At 41.3% G+C, this 18,838-nt stretch overlaps 1 protein-coding gene across 4 annotated transcripts in view; it reads right to left on the bottom strand.

Moving 5' to 3' along the window:
* The window catches only part of wdfy3 (WD repeat and FYVE domain containing 3), a 168,797-nt gene that overhangs the window by 15,402 nt on the left and 134,557 nt on the right, over positions 1 to 18,838 (bottom strand). For all 4 annotated transcript variants that reach the window (XM_034171177.1, XM_034171178.1, XM_034171179.1 and 1 more), the window contains 15 exons: positions 17,793 to 18,023; positions 16,145 to 16,325; positions 15,903 to 16,066; positions 15,230 to 15,378; positions 14,541 to 14,661; positions 14,345 to 14,430; positions 13,688 to 13,768; positions 12,477 to 12,531; positions 8,275 to 8,394; positions 7,165 to 7,282; positions 6,882 to 6,988; positions 1,755 to 1,908; positions 1,450 to 1,541; positions 1,001 to 1,213; positions 177 to 318 (listed from right to left, as the gene is read on the bottom strand). In XM_034171177.1, coding sequence (XP_034027068.1) covers positions 177 to 318; positions 1,001 to 1,213; positions 1,450 to 1,541; positions 1,755 to 1,908; positions 6,882 to 6,988; positions 7,165 to 7,282; positions 8,275 to 8,394; positions 12,477 to 12,531; positions 13,688 to 13,768; positions 14,345 to 14,430; positions 14,541 to 14,661; positions 15,230 to 15,378; positions 15,903 to 16,066; positions 16,145 to 16,325; positions 17,793 to 18,023 — 2,014 coding nt within the window. The remainder of the gene's footprint in view (positions 1 to 176; positions 319 to 1,000; positions 1,214 to 1,449; positions 1,542 to 1,754; positions 1,909 to 6,881; positions 6,989 to 7,164; positions 7,283 to 8,274; positions 8,395 to 12,476; positions 12,532 to 13,687; positions 13,769 to 14,344; positions 14,431 to 14,540; positions 14,662 to 15,229; positions 15,379 to 15,902; positions 16,067 to 16,144; positions 16,326 to 17,792; positions 18,024 to 18,838) is intronic.

Genomic DNA, 18,838 nt, shown 5'->3' with positions numbered 1-18,838 from the left:
GCGAGCACGTCAAAACCATAACCCCATCCACAGCTGGTTATGAGTTCTTAGAAAAATAGGGTTCGAATGATACAACAGCTCCACGATTCCATATGTCAAATGAAACAATCACAATTCATGTTAGCATGAATGCATGAAGCAAATGACAATCCATTCCAACTCAAAGGTACTTGTACCTTTAACCGGTGCGAGAGAAGGTCTGAGGTTGTCTAGGTGATGGAAGAAGATTTTGTCAGTGTTGGAGCTCTGAGGGACGCCTGCCGCATCGCCGTTGGTTTTACTGCGAGCTCGTTTTGGCGGGTGGGGCTTCTTAAACAGCTGGAACACACAAACATCAAATAGTTATCATCTCACACACACACACACAAAAATACTGGTCAGTTGTGGCAACAGATAATCTCAGGTGAACAGGAAGTGTGTTCAAAAAGGTGGCCACCAGAGCACAGATTTGGAAATGAAAGAAACTGACATACAAGCTAATTTCAAGATGCGCGCAACTCTAAACATACCTTACCTACATTTCTACCATGTATGTCACTGTTCCCTGCAACAAGCCCAGACACACTCAGCAGGTGGCAGGTACCGGGTATATTAAATACCCAAAACAAACCCCATCATTTTGATGCGTCAAAGTAAGCCAAATTTTAATCAGTTAATCCTCATGATATGCCGGTTAAATTGGGGGATTTACAGGGGGAGAGAACATGGACCATTCATAGTCATTAACTCACTCCTTTCTGACAGGCTACACACCTATCACTTAATATATATCTACAGATTCATTGCGATTAGTTCCTGGTGAGAAGAATCTGTTTAGCTCAAACTTGAGACTGGAGAGGATTTAATTCAAATGTGTGGCCTCAAGATCCGGTTTCGGCTTTTGATTCCTGGATGTGATACGTAATTGGACGAGTTTTGAAGCTCAGGACTTGAAGCATGATGATGTCGTGTCTCTAAGCAGGCGGCCGAATGCGTGTCCACACGTGAGCCGGTGTCTGACCTGTTTGGGGATCTGTCCGAAGTTGTTGATGAAGCCGATGGTGGCTGTCTCCTTCAGGGGGTCGTTGATGTTGTAGATGTCCACCTGTCCCTCGTAGAAGAGGTGGTGGAAGACGTTGACGGCCTCCACGGCTGGTGGACCCTGCTGCTTATAGCCGAAGATCAGGTCGATCCACTCGTGGAGGTGAGCTGACACGTAGTCGCATTCCAGTGCCTGGAAAAAGACCCCGGAGAAGGAAAGATGGACTTTAAATTCCCACTTGGTTTGCTGTACGTTGGGTTTAAACTTTTGCGCAGATTTGCACAGCTGTACTTGTGAAAACAGTCGATGGTCAATCATTATCGCTTTTAAAACCAAAGACCAATATTTTCCACAAACTGTTTTGTTTGCAAAATGCTGCATCCTGAAACATTCTGACAAACAAACATCCATCTAGATGGAGTCGGCACCTCTCTGTGGACTCTGATGAACTCCCGCGGGTCGCCCTTGGCCCACGGCGGCAGGATGACGTCACCCAGCTTGGTGCCGTTCTGTTTGGCTCCTGGAACACCAGAACACATCATCAACATTCGGGCGTTCAATTCAATTTCAATTTATTCATTTTATATAGCACCAAATCACAACAGAGTCACCTCAAGGTGCTTCATACAAAACAATTCAGAAAAACAAAATAAAATGAATTAAAAGATTTAAAAAAAAATGATTTTGCTTTGATTTATCTCGCTCCTATCTCGCCACACTAGCTCACACTAACCCAGGTCGAAGTTATTGGAATTGAGCAAGAATTCCGACAAGTAGAAGAACTCTGGGATCAGCTCCTTCACATCAGCCATGTTGTGTTTAGAGGCGGAGAGCCAGGCTTCACGGACGCTGTGGAACATCCGGTCTGCGAGGTCAAAATGCCCTCCCTGGAAAAATCACACAGAGGCAAACAAGACAGGTGACGTGAGTTAAAAAGGGTGAAACACTTTGCTAGGAGAGAGGGTTTTAACAGGAAAAAAAGACCCATATTGGTAGTGATGTTGGCGCAATATTAATGTCATTTTTAAAAATATGTTATTATATGACAGCAAAATAGAACTTTCTCATTTGATTGGTGGATTCTATGTCACATGACATTCATTATTTGGTCCATTCACTCCGGTGCATTTTTGGCACTATCCGTTTCACTCTATTGTACAGTCCCATTAGTTTGTCAAAAAAAAAAAAAAAAAAAAACCTCCACTATGCCAGGAAGCTAAACTCAGCAGCTGCAGTGTTCTAATTTTAAGTCAACTATAATGTGATAATACTAAACACACTTAAGAGCCACAATTAAATTATAAAAAAAACCCTGATTTTCTTATGTCATGTACTCATCATTTTCAAGATGTGAATGATGACACTGGTGTATCAGTGTCTCTTGTCTTGCTCAGGTCATTAGTTAATATCTGAAGTTAAACTTTAAAAACTTGTCTGCAAGCGAAAAGCCCCAAAAACACAAACAAACCATATTTCCTTCAATGCATTTGGCCTTTTCCGTGTGCAATTCATCAAATCATGACCAGGATGATCCAGATACAGGGTCTGATTTAATAAAACCCCAGATATCAAGTGCTACAGTACATCCAGAAAGTATTCACAGTGCTTTGCTTTTTCAACATTTTGTTATGTTACAGCCTCATTCCAAAACGGAGTAAATTCATTTTTCCCTCAAAATTTCAACAAAAACCTTTATTCATGTTGTTACTATGGGGTGTTGTTGAGTACAATTTTGAGGGAAAAATGTATTTCATTGATTCTGAATTGGTTTATTCTGTCAAAGACAGACAGTCGTCTCGGTAAGCTAATTGGCTAGTTAGCCACGAACATTAATGTCTATAGTGAACTACTTACTTATATTGATAGCTGTAAATGTTAATATTAACGATGACAATTTCATTAGCCTTAGCACACATACAACCCCTGGCAAAAATTATGGAATCACCGGCCTCGAAGGATGTTCATTCAGTTGTTTAATTTTGTAGAAAAAAAGCAGATCACAGACATGACACAAAACTAAAGTCATTTCAAATGGCAACTTTCTGGCTTTAAGAAACACTGTAAGAAATCAGGAAAAAAAAAATTGTGGCAGTCAGTAACGGTTACTTTTTTAGACCAAACAGAGGGAAAAAAATATGGAATCACTCAATGCTGAGGAAAAAATTATGGAATCATGAAAAACAAAAGAACGCTCCAACACATCACTAGTATTTTGTTGCACCACCTCTGGCTTTTATAACAGCTTGCAGTCTCTGAGGCATGGACTTAATGAGTGACAAACAGTACTCTTCATCAATCTGGCTCCAACTTTCTCTGATTGCTGTTGCCAGATCAGCTTTGCAGGTTGGAGCCTTGTCATGGACCATTTTCTTCAACTTCCACCAAAGATTTTCAATTGGATTAAGATCCGGACTATTTGCAGGCCATGACATTGACCCTATGTGTCTTTTTGCAAGGAATGTTTTCACAGTTATTGCTCCATGGCAAGATGCATTATCATCTTGAGAAATGATTTCATCATCCCCAAACATCCTTTCAATTGATGGGATAAGAAAAGTGTCCAAAATATCAACGTGAACTTGTGCATTTATTGATGATGTAATGACAGCCATCTCCCCAGTGCCTTTACCTGCCCCATATCATCAATGACTAGAAATTTACATGTTCTCTTCAGGCAGTCATCTTTATAAATCTCATTGGAACGGCACCAAACAAAAGTTTCAGCATCATCACCTTGCCCAATGCAGATTTGAGATTCATCACTGAATATGACTTTCATCCAGTCATCCACAGTCCACAATTGCTTTTCCTTAGCCCATTGTAACCTTGTTTTATTCTGTTCAGGTGTTAATGATGGCTTTCGTTTAGCTTTTCTGTATGTAAATCCCATTTCCTTTAGGCGGTTTCTTACAGTTCGGTCACAGACGTTGACTCCAGTTTCCTCCCATTTGTTCCTCATTTGGTTTGGTGTGCATTTTCGATTTTTGAGACATATTGCTTTAAGTTTTCTGTCTTGATGCTTTGATGTCTTCCTTGGTCTACCAGTATGTTTGCCTTTAACAACCTTCCCATGTTGTTTTATTTGGTCCAGAGTTTAGACACAGCTGACTGTGAACAATCAACATCTTTTGCAACATTGCGTGATGATTTATCCTCTTAAGAGTTTGATAATCCTCTCCTTTGTTTCAGTTGACATCTCTCGTGTTGGAGCCATGATTCATGTCAGTCCACTTGGTGCAACAGCTCTCCAAGGTATGATCACTCCTTTTTAGATGCAGACTAACGAGCAGATCTGATTTGATGCAGGTGTTAGTTTTGGGGATGAAAATTTACAGGGTGATTCCATAATTTTTTCCTCAGAATTGAGTGAGTCCATATTTTTTTTCCCTCTCCTTGGTCTAAAAAAGTAACCGTTACTGACTGCCACAAATTTTTTTCCTGATTTCTTATAGTGTTTCTTAAAGCCAGAAAGTTGCCATTTGAAATGACTTTAGTTTTATGTCATGTCTGTGATCTGCTTTTTTTCTACAAAATTAAACAACTGAATGAACATCCTCCGAGGCCGGTGATTCCATAATTATTGCCAGGGGTTGTATGTTATGTGCTTGCTGTAATGTTATAACAGTGATGTCATGTTTGAATAGGAAATGTGGTACCACTAATGTTTTCTAATGCTACATTACAGTGCTAAAAAAAACATGTTCCTCCTCAATGGACGACTTTCTTACCAAGCCAACATGCACACCTCGGCAAGCAAATAACGGCTGCATGCTGGTGCGACAAGCCGCAATTTACGTACGATTAGTCGACTAATCGCAAAAATAATCAGTGACTAGTCGATTATCAAAATAATCGTTTGTGGCATCCCTAGTGTGCATTGTAAAATTTTGCGCACATGGTTGGTGAAAGTTTTATGGGTGATTTTCTAAAAATAGCTGCGCACATGACAACAGGTGCTCACGTGACAGCAGCATATAAATGATGATTTTGCATGTAAGCAAAAAAATGTATTCAATAGGCCACTTGCATTTACCACACATTTACCAAATAAAAAAAAATGTTTCCTTGAAAATGGTTTGACTGCTATTTCACAGGACGTGCAAGACGCGTGGCACAAGCCCAGACTCAGCACCTCTGCTGTGGTAATATGCTTCCCCACTGGTGCATCAAATACGCATTACCGCGACAGAGGTGGTTTTTATGGCATGGGTACCAACTCCGGAGTAAATATACCGTATTTTCCGCACCGTAAGGCGCACCTAAAAGCCTTAAATTTTCACAAAAATCGGCCATGCGCCCTATAATCTGGTGCGCCTTATGTGCGCACTGAATTCCAAAATCTGTAAAAACGACCGACGTTGTCTTTGACCGTCGGAATATCGGACCATTTCCCGCTGACACAAGGACGTAATACGTAAAGTACGTACGCTAGCAGCGTAGAGTACGTACCCTGGCAGCAATAAACCAATCAGAGAACATTACGTAATACGTAAAGTATGTACGCTGGTAGCGTAGAGTACGTATGCTGCCAGCGATAAACCAATCAGAGAAGAGTCCGTGAGTCTGTGGTATGTACACTTACCTCCGCCACTCCTCCGGTAGTTACCGTATACTACAGGTATCTTGCAAAACAACATTTGTTTGTCTAAGGACTCCCGAAAATGGCGCCAGCGAAGAGACATGCTTACGAGGCACAATACAAACTGCAGGCTATCAGTTACGCGGTTGTTCATGGGAACAGAGCAGCTGTGAGAGGAAACAAGAAAATGAACTGCGCCAAGTTAAAAAGACCAAACGGAGTTTCCGCAGAAACAAAGCGAGGTGGCCACAGCTAGAAGACCAGCTGTTCAATTCAGACACAGAAGATGAGGACTTCGATGGATTTGTGACAGAACCATAATAAAAAATAATGTGAGTACCATACTGTTAAATACCGGTAGTTCAAAGTTGTTAAAAAGTTCAAATAAACTCACCGTTTTGCTTCCATGACCTTTTTTTTTTTTGTAGACTATATGTTTTAGCGTGCGCCTTTTGTAAGGGTTAAGTACCTGCTAATTGAGGCTACGCTTTATAATCCGGTGCGCCTTTTGTAAGGATTAAGTACCCGCTAACTGAGGGCGCGCCTTATAATGTGGTGCGCCTTATGGTGCAGAAAATACGGTAGTCTTCTCACGTTTCAGAAAACTGGAGAGGACGTCACGTAGAATGAGAACCATATAGATTTGTGGAGGTTTTATTTGTAAGTGGAGTTGTCCGCGGTGCTGATCCTGTGCATGACACCCTGCTTTCAAACGTGCAAAATACAGACACAATTACGAGGCTCTTAAATTTCTTCTGGGCTCGATAAATCATGCTGCATGTGATAAACTAACCTATTTGTGTGTTCTTTTTCCAGTATTTTGCACACTCAGGTAGACACAACTCAAATGTATCCATTAAAGCAAACATTTTAAATGGACAATATATGCAGTCCACTGCAGTCCTCAGTGGGCAGCCTTAATAGATCTGGCTGCTCACTTTTTTTAGTTGGCATGGCGTTTCCACACAACACACAAACCTTTCAATGATCAGGCCCCACGTTTCCTGTCAAAGACGTAGACAGTTATCTTGACCGGGAATTGACCACAAGGCAGAACCTGATGACTTGTGTCCCAATTTGGTAGCCTGGTAGCTCAGTAGCCATTTTAGCCACGGAGTAAATTCCACGGATACACGTACAGATGGAATTCATTCCATAGCTGCGTGGTGGAAGCAGAGGCTAAAAGGGGTGGGGCCTGAAAAGTGTTAAAACTAAAGCTGCACTCAGAGGTATTCATAACTGAAACATTTAACAAGCTGTGACGCTGAGGAGGAATCAGACCTGCAGCCGGAGAAAAATCTGTGTGAAAGGCTCCATCCGGACCAGATAAGAGGCTACAATCATGGCTGAGGAGTAGTGCGTGCCATAGTGATACGCTGGAGTTTCACCTGGTGATACAAACATTCAGCAAAACACAAGCGTTTAAAGAAGTAATGCATGATGTGATAAAATTTCTGTGCTGCTTTTTCTCAGTAACTGCACAAATTGAATAAAAATCCTAAAAACAGTCCATATGATTTTGCAAGTGACACAAGCGATGTATGCCGTGGATGCTGCAGCTCACCGTTGGGATCCTCCCAGTCTTTGTAGCGCTTTTTGTACTGTGCCAGCCTGTCGTCAGTCTGAGCGCCCATCGGCTTAGCTAAGTTACGAAATGTCTTTGGATTGTTCAGATCCAGCTCCTGTTTGGAAAAACAAACAAACAATACACAATAAATAAATAAATAAATATATACATGCAGCGAACATGAATCACAACAGTCACCTTATGATGGATACAGTAAGGACATGGCTACAGGTGCAAGAGTCATATCCAAAGTGGGAGTGGCTGCAGGTACAAGAGACTTATGCAAAGTGGGAGTGGCTGCAGGTGCAAAGTGGGAGTGGCTTCAAGTACAAGACACTTATTCACAGTGAGAGTGGCTACAGGTGCAAGAGTCATATCCAAAGTGGGAGTGGCTACAGGTGCAAGAGTCGTATCCAAAGTGGGAGTGGCTACAGGTGCAAGAGTCGTATCAAAAGTGGGAAGGGCTACATGTAAAAGTCATACCTAAAGTGGGAGTGGTTACCGGTACAAGAGTCTTATCCAAAGTGGGATTGGTTATATGTACAAGAGACTTATCCAAAGTGGGAGTGGCTACCGGTACAAGAGACTTATCCAAAGTAGGAGTGGCTACAGGTGCAGTTGTATTAAAATGGGAGGGGCCACAGGTGCAAGACATTGCTGTACAATGTATGAAGACTGTACTGCGGTATTACTACTGCTACTACAGACTCAGTTGTGCCACGGAGTGATTACATGTTTCGTATCCATGTTTTAACTTTACTTGGCAACAATGTTAGATCTTTAGACGTTAGACAAGTTCTATAAAAAGATCAAGAACTTCACATTGCTCCAGATGTTTTCTGGAAGCTGTAGTAAAGTAGTGCATGGTTAAACCCTGCCTGGCGGTATCGAGTTCTGCAGTAGCTGCTCAGAGCGTCTCGTACCTGTAGCCCCTCCTTCACAGTCTGTTTATCGTTTTATTATACATCAAGACTGATGGAGTTGTTTTAGTTCTATTATCTATTATTAATATCTATTATCAGTCTAATTGCGGCTGCTCCAAGCAGAACACACATTCATACTTTTATTTTCATGATTTTAAAAACCAAACACTTTTAGGGGAATTACCTCAGCATCGTAGTCGGCGAGGATCCAGGGGAAGACGGGGTACTGCATCAGGTCGTTGTAGGAGCGTCCTGCCAGCGTGTTCAGGTGCATCAGGTACTGGAAATTACTGATCTCCCCTCGCTGAAAAACACCACAAAAATCATCACTCAACTCAACTTTTCTTCTTTCTCTTTTCCCATGTTTATGTCCAAGTCTTCAACCTTCTGTTCCTTCAGATGGTAGGATATTGTTCCATCCACATTTCTGGTCTTATCGTGTAAAAATTTTCCTGGGCTTGTGTAGCTATGTGTCATGCTACTGTTGTTTCTCACAGAAGGAAGAAAAGAACATCTATGCTCTTCACAATGTGAGGAAAGTGACTCCAAAAACTCCACCAAGAGGTCGACGCTGTGGAGGAGACTTTCAATCTGGTTAAATGTCCTGAGGTTCTAACTCGCTCACCTGTCATTTCTGAAAACCAACACCTGCTGCTACGCTTCTAAATAAAACAAAGGCTCTTTGAAGAGCAACTACTCTATTATCTGAAATAGCCGTTTCCTTTTACATTTTAAAATTAAATGAATGAATCATTAAACATGTCCATGAAGTCAAAGTTCAGTCAATATGACATTTGCACAGGTAGAAGAAGCGCCACCTCTATTGTGCACAATTTCAAAGCATTCACAATCACTAGATTAGCGAAATTCAGATTTTAGTAGTTACCCTGTCCTGATTACAACATTAAAAGCAATCACATACTCAAGGAGGATGTAGTTAAATGTTGAAATGACTAAATAAAAAAAAATGATATTATGAGGTTTATGTCACATTGAGAAATCGTAATTAAGAGACACACTGCAGTCATTGTTACATCATCTCCTGTTGTGTTTATAATAATAATAAATATTTTTATATTTATTTATGGTGTCTTTTTTCAATATTACTTTTCATGCCATTTTATTTGTTTAAAAATAAATATCCAAAGTTTATTATCATGATAACAAGAAATTATCTCATCTGAAACAACAACAGATAAGTTATGGTTTTAACAGATGAACAAAGATTTCTAAAGAAAGTTTTTTAAATTTAAAACTATTTTAATTACATGTTTTCTAATGTAAGAAATGTTTTTTTTTTTTACTTGAACATGTACAGTAATCAGATTACTCTTGAGGTTTAAATAAACCATTTGTAAGGATTTTCTTCAGAAAACTGCATACAACTGTATACACATTTCTGCATTCTGTCATCTTCCATGGTTTGGATCAATGCCACGTTTCTATTGGACACACAAAGCTACATCGTAGCGCGCAGTGTTGAAAGCTGGACTGGGTTGAACTTTGACTGCGGCGGCTTGACAAAAAGCAGGAATGCACATTCCTGGCAAAGTGTTGCGCTAGCTCAGTTTTTGACCTGTCGCGGTGTGACGTGTCCAAAATGCAACACTTCTCATTGAAAAGAATGAGTTTGAGAGCAATGCGTGGCATGTTTAACACCCTGAATGCCTTCAGTGTTAAAGACCTTTACCCTTTCTGTTAAAGTTAGTCCATTAAGTTAACAATTCAACTGCCACATTGCTGGCTTTTTTCCATTTTGTCTGTGTGCATCACCACAAGGGAGTTAAAACTAATATATGTATGCAGTGTCAAATTTCAGCTTTAATTTAAACTTTAATAAATTTCATATTAAAAATTTAGGAATTACAGCAGTTTTTAAACAGTCATATTGACTGACTGTGGAGTGGAACAGAGAAGAATTTTCTTAAAGCTTGTGTCACACCACAGAACAATATGAATTTTGGATTTCTGTTTGTGTTCATTTTTGCCCTACAAATCTCCTTTTCCCATCCGCAAATTGAGTTCCTTCTCAGCTGATGTCCACCAAGTTCTTCAAAAACGTTTGACATCAGGCTGAGAGCTGTCCTGCTGCCTCAATTTCAATTTTCAATTCAATTTCAATTTATTTTCCTTTATATAGCGCCAAATCACAACAGAGTTGCCTCAAGGTGCTTCACACAGGTAAGGTCTAACCTTACCAACCCCCAGAGCAACAATGGTAAGGAAAAACTCCCTCTGAGGAAAAAACCTCAAGCAGACCAGACTCAAAGGGGTGACCCTCTGCTTGGGTCAAGCTACAAACATAAATTACAGAAACAATTCACAGAACAATTCACGGACGAATATACAAGAATCGCTGTTGGTGCACAGGACAGGAGGGTCGTCAACACGAAGACAACTCCCATCTCTGGATGGAGCTGCATCTTAAACAGAGAAAAAACACAATCAGGCATCAGAAAGACAAAAAATACTGTATAATTTGCCAGCATTAAACAACAAGAAAAACAGGAAATACTAAGGTGATCGCCGGCCGCTAGCTCTAAGCTTCACTAAAAAACCCAGAATTTAGGTGAAGTTGAGGCCGCGGCCCGCTGCAATTACTAATAACATGAATTAAAAGAGTAAAAAGCGTAAAACAAAACTGTACCAGTATGCTAGCCATATGAAAGGGAAAAGAAGTGCATCTTAAGTCTGGACTTGAAAGTCTCCACAGAATCTGATTGTTTTATTGACGCAGGGAGACCATTCCACAGAACAGGGGCACAATAAGAGAAAGCTCTGTGACCCAAAGACTTCTTATTCACCCAAGGGACGCAAAGTAGTCCTGCACCCTGAGAACGTAAAGCCCGGGCCGGTACGTAAGGTTTAATTAGGTCAGCTAGGTAGGGAGGTGCCAGTCCATGAATAATTTTATAGGTTAGTAGCAGAACCTTAAAATCTGATCTCACTGGGACAGGAAGCCAGTGAAGAGACGCCAAAATGGGTGTAATGTGGTCGAACTTTCTGCTTCGTGTCAAAAGTCTGGCTGCAGCATTTTGAACCAACTGGAGAGCCCTACTGCTAGACTGCGGTAAACCAGAAAATAGAACATTGCAGTAGTCCAGTTTAGAAGAGATGAACGCATGGATCAGGGTCTCAGCATCAGCCATAGGGACGAATCTTCTCTATATTTCGCAGGTGGAAGAAAGCAGTCCTAGTAATATTTATAATATGGAGGTCAAAGGACAACGAAGGATCAAAGATTACCCCAAGGTTCCTCACTTTGTCAGTGTGAGGAACGTCTGCCTGCACGTTTATTTACCATTATGCCCTCTATATGTTATTTACTTTTACGATACTCATGAGTTTATATCCTAGAGCTGTCCTGGGCTTCCAATTGGCTAAAGCTCCGGTGCGGGGTGTGAATTCTGCACGAGCAGAGAGAGGACCCGACACAGCTGTTCCAGATCAGACTGAAGAAAAATCCTTTTTTTTTTCCTCTCGACCTCAGAGCACTCAGCACATTCTCTCAGTAAGAAGGTGCTGCTGAGTTGTTGAACACATTTGTATTCAGACCTCAGCAAATCCCACTCAAATCCAGCTTTCCCCCAGCCCACATACATGTCTTGAAATCGGGAAAAATCGATGTGGTGAATGCAGTTCTATGTTGCCAATGGAAATGTGATGTCATCTGTCCATCAAGACCAACAGATTATGCGATGTTGCCACCGGACAAAATATTTAAACATATAACTAATCAGTTTGCTCTATCCATCACTGGTGTGATACAGGCTTATAAACAAAAACTGATTAAATTTTAGGTGCAGTTATCCAGAAGGCACATGGGAAACTCGAGCTGAAATTTGATCTGCATGTTTGTGTGTGTTAAAATTCTTTTCTGTGAAGCTGTGAGCGGTGCTGCAACTGGCAAAAGCTGCACAATGCACAGTTTCTCCAGTCACACTCACAGAAGACCATAACTCCGTCACTGTTGCCAGGTTGTCTTGGTGGCTTCCCTCACCAGTCTCCTTTCAGCACAGTCACTCAAGGTTTTGAGACTGGCCTCCTCCAGACAGATTTACATACAGTAGTGCACTGTATATATTTATTATTGATGGACAGAAATCAAATCAAACACATATTCAGGGACTTGGAAATATTCATACATCCATCCTCTGACTTGTCTCAAGAAAACAGGCTGTAAAGTGATGAATTTTACAAGAAACCCTCAATTCTAGTTTGTCCAGTTATTTATGGCCCCTGAGCCCCTGAAAATGGAGGGGCTGTGTAAAAAAATAAAAATAAAATAAAATAAAATCGGTTTCCCTTTCATTTATTTTGCTTGCTTTAAAAACACGTTCATTGTGTGCAGAAATGTAAAATCAAAGTCCAGTTCTGGTTTCTTACCTCCCACCTCTGAGTGACGGACTTCTCACCAACCAGTGTGCTGAGGAGTCCAGACCTGATACACACACAGACAAATCAACTACTGTAAAAAGTCACTGTGTTTCTGTAAAAGGTGCAAACCTTTGGAACATCTGTCCTAAACATATTAAACTGCGCCCTACTCTAGTCAGCTTTAAAAGACTTTATAAAAATAATATAATCTCTCGTTATAGTATGGGCAGTTAAGTTTATTGATTTGGTATTATTTCCTTTGGATTGTGCATTATTATTTATTTTGTTGTGATGACAAAATTCTGTTCATTGATTAATCTCAAAGATCTGTGCTTTGTTTCTTTTGTATTTGTTGTCATGCGTATGTATTAGGTCTCTCTCTCTCTCTCTCTCTCTCTCTCTCTCTCTCTCTCTCTCTCTCTCTCTCTCTATATATATATATATATATAGCAGATATAGAGCAGATCTGATTTGATGCAGGTGTTAGTTTTGGGGATGAAAATTTACAGGGTGATTCCATAATTTATTCCTCAGAATTGAGTGAGTCCATATTTTTTTCCCTCTGCTTGGTCTAAAAAAGTAACTGTTACTGACTGCCACAATTTTTTTCCTGATTTCTTATAGTGTTTCTTAAAGCCAGAAAGTTGCCAATTGAAATGACTTTAGTTTTGTGTCATGTCTGTGATCTGCTTTTTTTCTACAAAATTAAACAACTGAATGAACATCCTCCAAGGCCGGTGATTCCATAATTATTGCCAGGGGTTGTGTGTGTGTGTGTGTGTATATATATATATATATATATATATATATATATTTTTTTTTTTATGATAAAAAGGGTGGGTATATAAGCTTTTGCTTCTGGCTACACCCTTTCAGCCACGTGCTACTGTAAAATCTTTCTTTTTTTGATATGGAGTTTTATGTGGTGAATAAATCATTCATTCATTCAATCAAAGTTCAGAATTCCCAGCTTTCTGTCTCGTGGACACTAATGGGTTAACCTGAGCATGACGTTATGGATCTTTACCAAATAAACAACTAATTGTTGACCATTAATGGTTGGTAGACCTTAGAATTACCCTTAAGGGGTTTGTTTTGGCAAAGGTCAAGGTCACTGGGGTCAGACATCAGATTGCTGTTGTCCTTACTGTCTTCATGTCCATCGGATGTGATAAATTATTTTAATCCTTTTACTTGTGAGAGACACAGGCCAAACACACCCTTGTTCCACACTGGTGTTGGGTCTCTGTCCAGAAACGGATTCGGAGCTGTCGGCCAGTGAAGGCACCACTGCTAAAAACCTGCAACAAGAAGCAAAAAGAAATCAATGGTATAACAGGGAACGCCTCAAACCCAACAGGAAGCTTTGAATCTGACGGTAGGACTTTGTTTTAACACTGGAGCTTTTGGCGAAATAGACTGCATTAAAGGATTGCATTAAAGGGAAATATTGCTCCATTTCAAGAACATTGTAACAATGATTACAACCAACCTGTCACTTATATTTTAACATTATAAAACAGTGAAATGCTTTTTCCGCCAAGACAGAATTCTTAATATTCAGAAGAAAATTACAGAACAGAAAATAACTGCTGCTAATGACCAGTTCATTCATCTATCTATCTATCTATCTATCTATCTATATATATATATATATATATATATATATCTATATATATATATCTATATATATATATATATATATATCTATATATATATATATCATAAAACAAAAACCGTCACCCTTTAATGTAATCATTTTTTTTTTTATTCATGCAGTTAGAGAGACGACACGTTTCAGTGAGTGCAGAGCAGCAGAGGTGCAGCAGTGCTTCAGACAGACAGCAGGAACCCTGTTTCTGGGCCTGATTCAGTACCTTTGGTAAACTTTGTTGCGGACCCCCTTCTGGAAGGCTAACAGGTAGTTCCTCCCATCTGCCGAGAAAACCTCCACCGCCATCGGCTGTGAGCAAAAAAAAAAAACAAGGTGGATTACAGTGAAACTGTCTTTGGAGCGGCTCAGTGCATGGCACTGTGTGAGTGTGTGTGTGTGTATATATATATGACACCAACCTGCAGCAAGTAGCGCCTCTTGTGCACCTCTTTGATGTCTTCATAAGCGAAGATGCTGCAGGTTCTCTTCAGCTGGCTCTGGCCCTGTCGGGCTCCCCGGGGGATGATGGCCTCGTGCAAACTGAAACACCCGCACGCACGCACACACACACACACACAAAATCACTTCGTTAAGATGCACGCGATGCTTTAACAACCATGTTTGTGTCTGCAAAGCCATCTGCTGCACGGATACAAACACACTTTCAGAAATGTGACTCATGTGACAGCTGAGGGTTGAATCATAAAATAGAGTCCTTGGAGGGGAATTTTTGATTCCCCCTTGGCAGGTCCAGACGTTTGATAGTGTTATTTTGCAGAACTGTTTTGCCTGTTTCTCTTACTGACGTAACGTCATGTACATTTATTTATTTTGCAGGGTGAAGACAGTTGCCACAACTTAATAAAGCTGCAGCAGAGTAGACATCAAAGAGGAGTTCCATCCAAAGATAAATTTATCTGTGCTGTGGCTCCACCAGCAGCATTACGTCACCACGGCAACAGAAAGTCCCACTGCAGTGTCCAGGGAAATGATGTCATCTCTTATCCAGGGAGGGAAAGTGGAGTAACTGTGGCCTCTCTTGCATGCTGCAGCTTCACCTACAGACATTCTCACTTAGATAAGTGGTGTTGGGGGGAGGGTGACCTACTTGGTTGGTAGCGTGTCAATGTCCCTGATCTCCCTGGACACAGTCATGGTGTAGCCGTCAATGACATAGAAGTGCTCCTTCCCAAACAGCAGCAGGCCCTCGCTGGTGTCTAGGCCCTGAACCCGTGCACAGCGGTACATGTGCTGAATCTGTAACACGGGATGAAGATGTGAGAAACAAACCTCACGCATGTCAAACACGCTGAACAAAGAGAATCACTTTACAGAATATTTAAGGTTTCAGGGGAGAAAAAAGCCCCCACAGAAAAACAGATTTTTAAACAAATAAGAAAAACCTCATATTCCAAAAAGAACGGGTGTAATGCTGCGTTCACATGCTGACTCTGCAATATCTCCACAGGTGGAGATATTGCTCCATTTCAAGAACCTTGAGTGTGCACTCCTGTGGGTCACAGTGGTGAATCTGATGCTTACAGTCGTAGATAACAGCATTTAAATTACTATTCTGTGATTGAAAATAATTCAAAGTAAACTAACACCTGGTTTTATCTTTGTCACAGAAGGAATAGAAAGTTTTCTACTTTTGACAGCACGTCCTGTCACAGTGCGTTGATGTTGCTCTCCCCGCCACCAGTGCTGGAATTTCCCGTTTCTCCCTAATGTGTGAACGCAGCATTAGTCACGGCTCCAGTGTTTTAGTGTCCTGGTCTGACCTTTTCTCCCTCCTCTAGGAGGCGCAGCAGGGACGTGTTGTCGGTCCTCTGCTCCTCCTCTGGACCTCCTGCCTCCAGCAGCTGGTCCTGGAGCTGATCCTGACTGTCCTCATCTGCACCATCCGCTGTGGACCGAGACCTCTTCAGAGGAGCCTTCACTAGGCCTGGCAGGAACAACAGAAGGTGTGAGAGGCACGGAGTGGCTTTGACACTGGATATGTGGTTAACTCAGCACGCCATACCTTTGACTCTGGCGATAGTGTCCTCCCCGTGTTCCGGCTCTTGCTGTGCGGTCTCGCCCTCCATGCTGTGCTCCACAGAGTGCTGATACATGCCGGGGTTTCCGGACAGCAGACGCATGTAGTACTCCTTACTGTCATAGCTGATCGCTCGGCGGTAACGCAGAGGCTTCTGGAGACAACACCATAAAGAAAACTAGTGAGACGGTTAGTTTGGAAAAACTAGTTTCTGTGTGGATTGGGAGGTCTGGGCAGCTTTGCTTGAGCTGCTGCCCCTGTGACCCGACCTCAGATGAAGCGTAAGAAAATGGATGGATGGAGTTTCTGCAGCTCAATGTAAAAAAAATATTTCCATCTGCGAAAGTACTGAATGTTACTGCAAATATTTATTTTATAATAAATAAATAAATGCACAACTTCTGGGATGGACCTTACATTTGAACCACATGTGCAAGAATGAGACTGTTGAGTGAAGCCACCAAGACACCTGGACAACTCTGAAACAGGTGTAGGAGTCTGCGACTGAGGAAGCTATGTATACAGCAACCTTTGACTGTCACAGCTTCATGGTGGAACCTCAAATAGATGGACTTTCTTAAAAAGAAAGTTTGCCAGTTTGCCAGAACGCACATGGAAGACAGAAGCCTAGGTTTGATCAGTTTCCTGTCAAGTGGAGAAAACCAGCCTTTGGCAGACAGACAGAAGGGATCATTTGCAGAGAAAACCAAGCTGAGTATGTCTCTGTGATGGCAGAAAAGTAGCGATGGCCTCCAAACGAAAGCTTTAGAAAGGGAGGGAGTTCAATCCCACAGACTGAACTTCTGTGCCTGCTCACCCTGCTTGTTTAATGCTGTTAAGATCAGTGAGGTATGTGGTGCAATTCTCAAACTGGCAAATACCTAAAGTTCCTCAGGATTTCCCATGAAGGAATAAGGAACTGCAGAGGTTTTAAAAATCGTTAACGGTTTTGGTGCCTAAGAACAAGCAAAACAAGTTCTGTAACATATATGAACCACCTATTTGTGTTAGTCTGGTCCAAGGGGTAAAACGAGTTGAAAGGTAAAAGTGCATGATGAAGTGCGAGTCTGTGCCTCTTTTTATTATATTTATTGGTTGGTAAGGTTAGACCTTACATGTGTGAAGCGCCTTGAAGCAACTTTGTTGTGATTTGGCACTATAATAATGAAATGAAGAAAAAAAAAAAGAAAAATGAAAAAAGTGACAAATAGGCTAATTTCAACTGCACCTGCTCCTAATTTCCATCATGCTTGTGATGATATCGATTTATTATTATTCCCTGCAGTATTCTCACACAAAGTCCATCAGGTGGCAGACAGAGCTATGGGATATTACAAAGTAAAAAAAGTAGTTTTTTGATTGATATTGTGCATCGACTTTGACCAGGTTTGAACCAGTTTGTCCTCAATTTATTTCCTTTTAAATTTGGGGACTTACAAGTCTCCAAATTTAAACATCAGAAAAATGCAAACCACTGTTGGAGGATGTCACGTCCCTGTGTGACCAAAACCGTCCAGGATCTTAACTTCAGGAGCTCTTTAAGAGAAGTTCATCTTCACCTCGAGATATTTGGTCAGCAAAAGTTTTGGGGACAGTTAAACGACAAACATGCCCCGGACTGAACACTGAATACCTGTGCAGAGTTGGTGTTGGCCTCTGTCTCAGGGATGTATGGGTAATGGATGTAGAACATATCGTTGCGGACCATCTTTTTCCTCATGCGGCATGGTCCCTCTGTCATCTCCAGCACAAACTTGTCCAGGTGGGATCCGATGGGCGGGCCCCACAGACCGCGTTCACGCAGTAGCTCATACTCGATGGATGCCCACTCCTCCGTCACATACTTCAGAGCATTCTGCTGCCGCTGCGAGACAGGAAAGAAGGAGAGGCGTCAAGATGGAAAGCACATTCTGGAAACGCTGTTACAGCAGCCTGTGTAAACGTCATGATCTGGTTTAAAAGAGGAACTTTGATATTTTTCATCGAGGGCTCTATTTGTAGATGATTTGGGATTCATCTTTTCACTTGGGACAAAAACTATTTTAATTGGTGCAACACTGACTTAGAACACAAACACCATTATGGGCTAACAAGCTATATCAACGTGCACGTCTACTGCAAGAAGTGCAAACAAACATTTTTAAATGACCAATTTTACAGTTAGCTGCTTACCTTAGCCTCTTAGCCATCTTGAGACAGTGCTGTCCAAAGAGTCATTTCAAGTCATTTGGAGATTGCCATTGGGGGCTCATTCTCTAAAACACAGCTTGTCAGTGGACAACAGTGTCCCCGGATGACTAGCAGGCTAAGGCAAGCCAAAGTAATGCAAGAGCTCTGTGGTTACTGCACATTTTCATGTTAGAATAATTCTAACATGACAGAATACCAATATTTTCCCCCGTTCTTGGTCATTTGTTAAAAAGTTGGAATTAAGAGCAGATTAACAAAAATAAATATATCAGGCACATACTAATTCTGCACTAACTACAGAGGACTCAAGGTGAAGCTGTGTCTTATGCTTGTTCAAAGAAAGGCATACTTTCAGCTCCTCTCCTACTGTGATTGTACTGTTGACTGTTTTCTCTTTGTATCATTTAATAGAGCCCAACCACCAGTCCATAAGACCTCCTCCACCACAGGAGTCAGACAGGTCTTTTGACTATGGCCACCAGACTGTGT

This window comes from Thalassophryne amazonica, chromosome 5 (assembly GCF_902500255.1).
Source record: "Thalassophryne amazonica chromosome 5, fThaAma1.1, whole genome shotgun sequence".
In the NCBI taxonomy this organism is placed as follows: domain Eukaryota; kingdom Metazoa; phylum Chordata; class Actinopteri; order Batrachoidiformes; family Batrachoididae; genus Thalassophryne; species Thalassophryne amazonica.
This window is presented reverse-complemented; position numbering and strand designations above follow the sequence as displayed.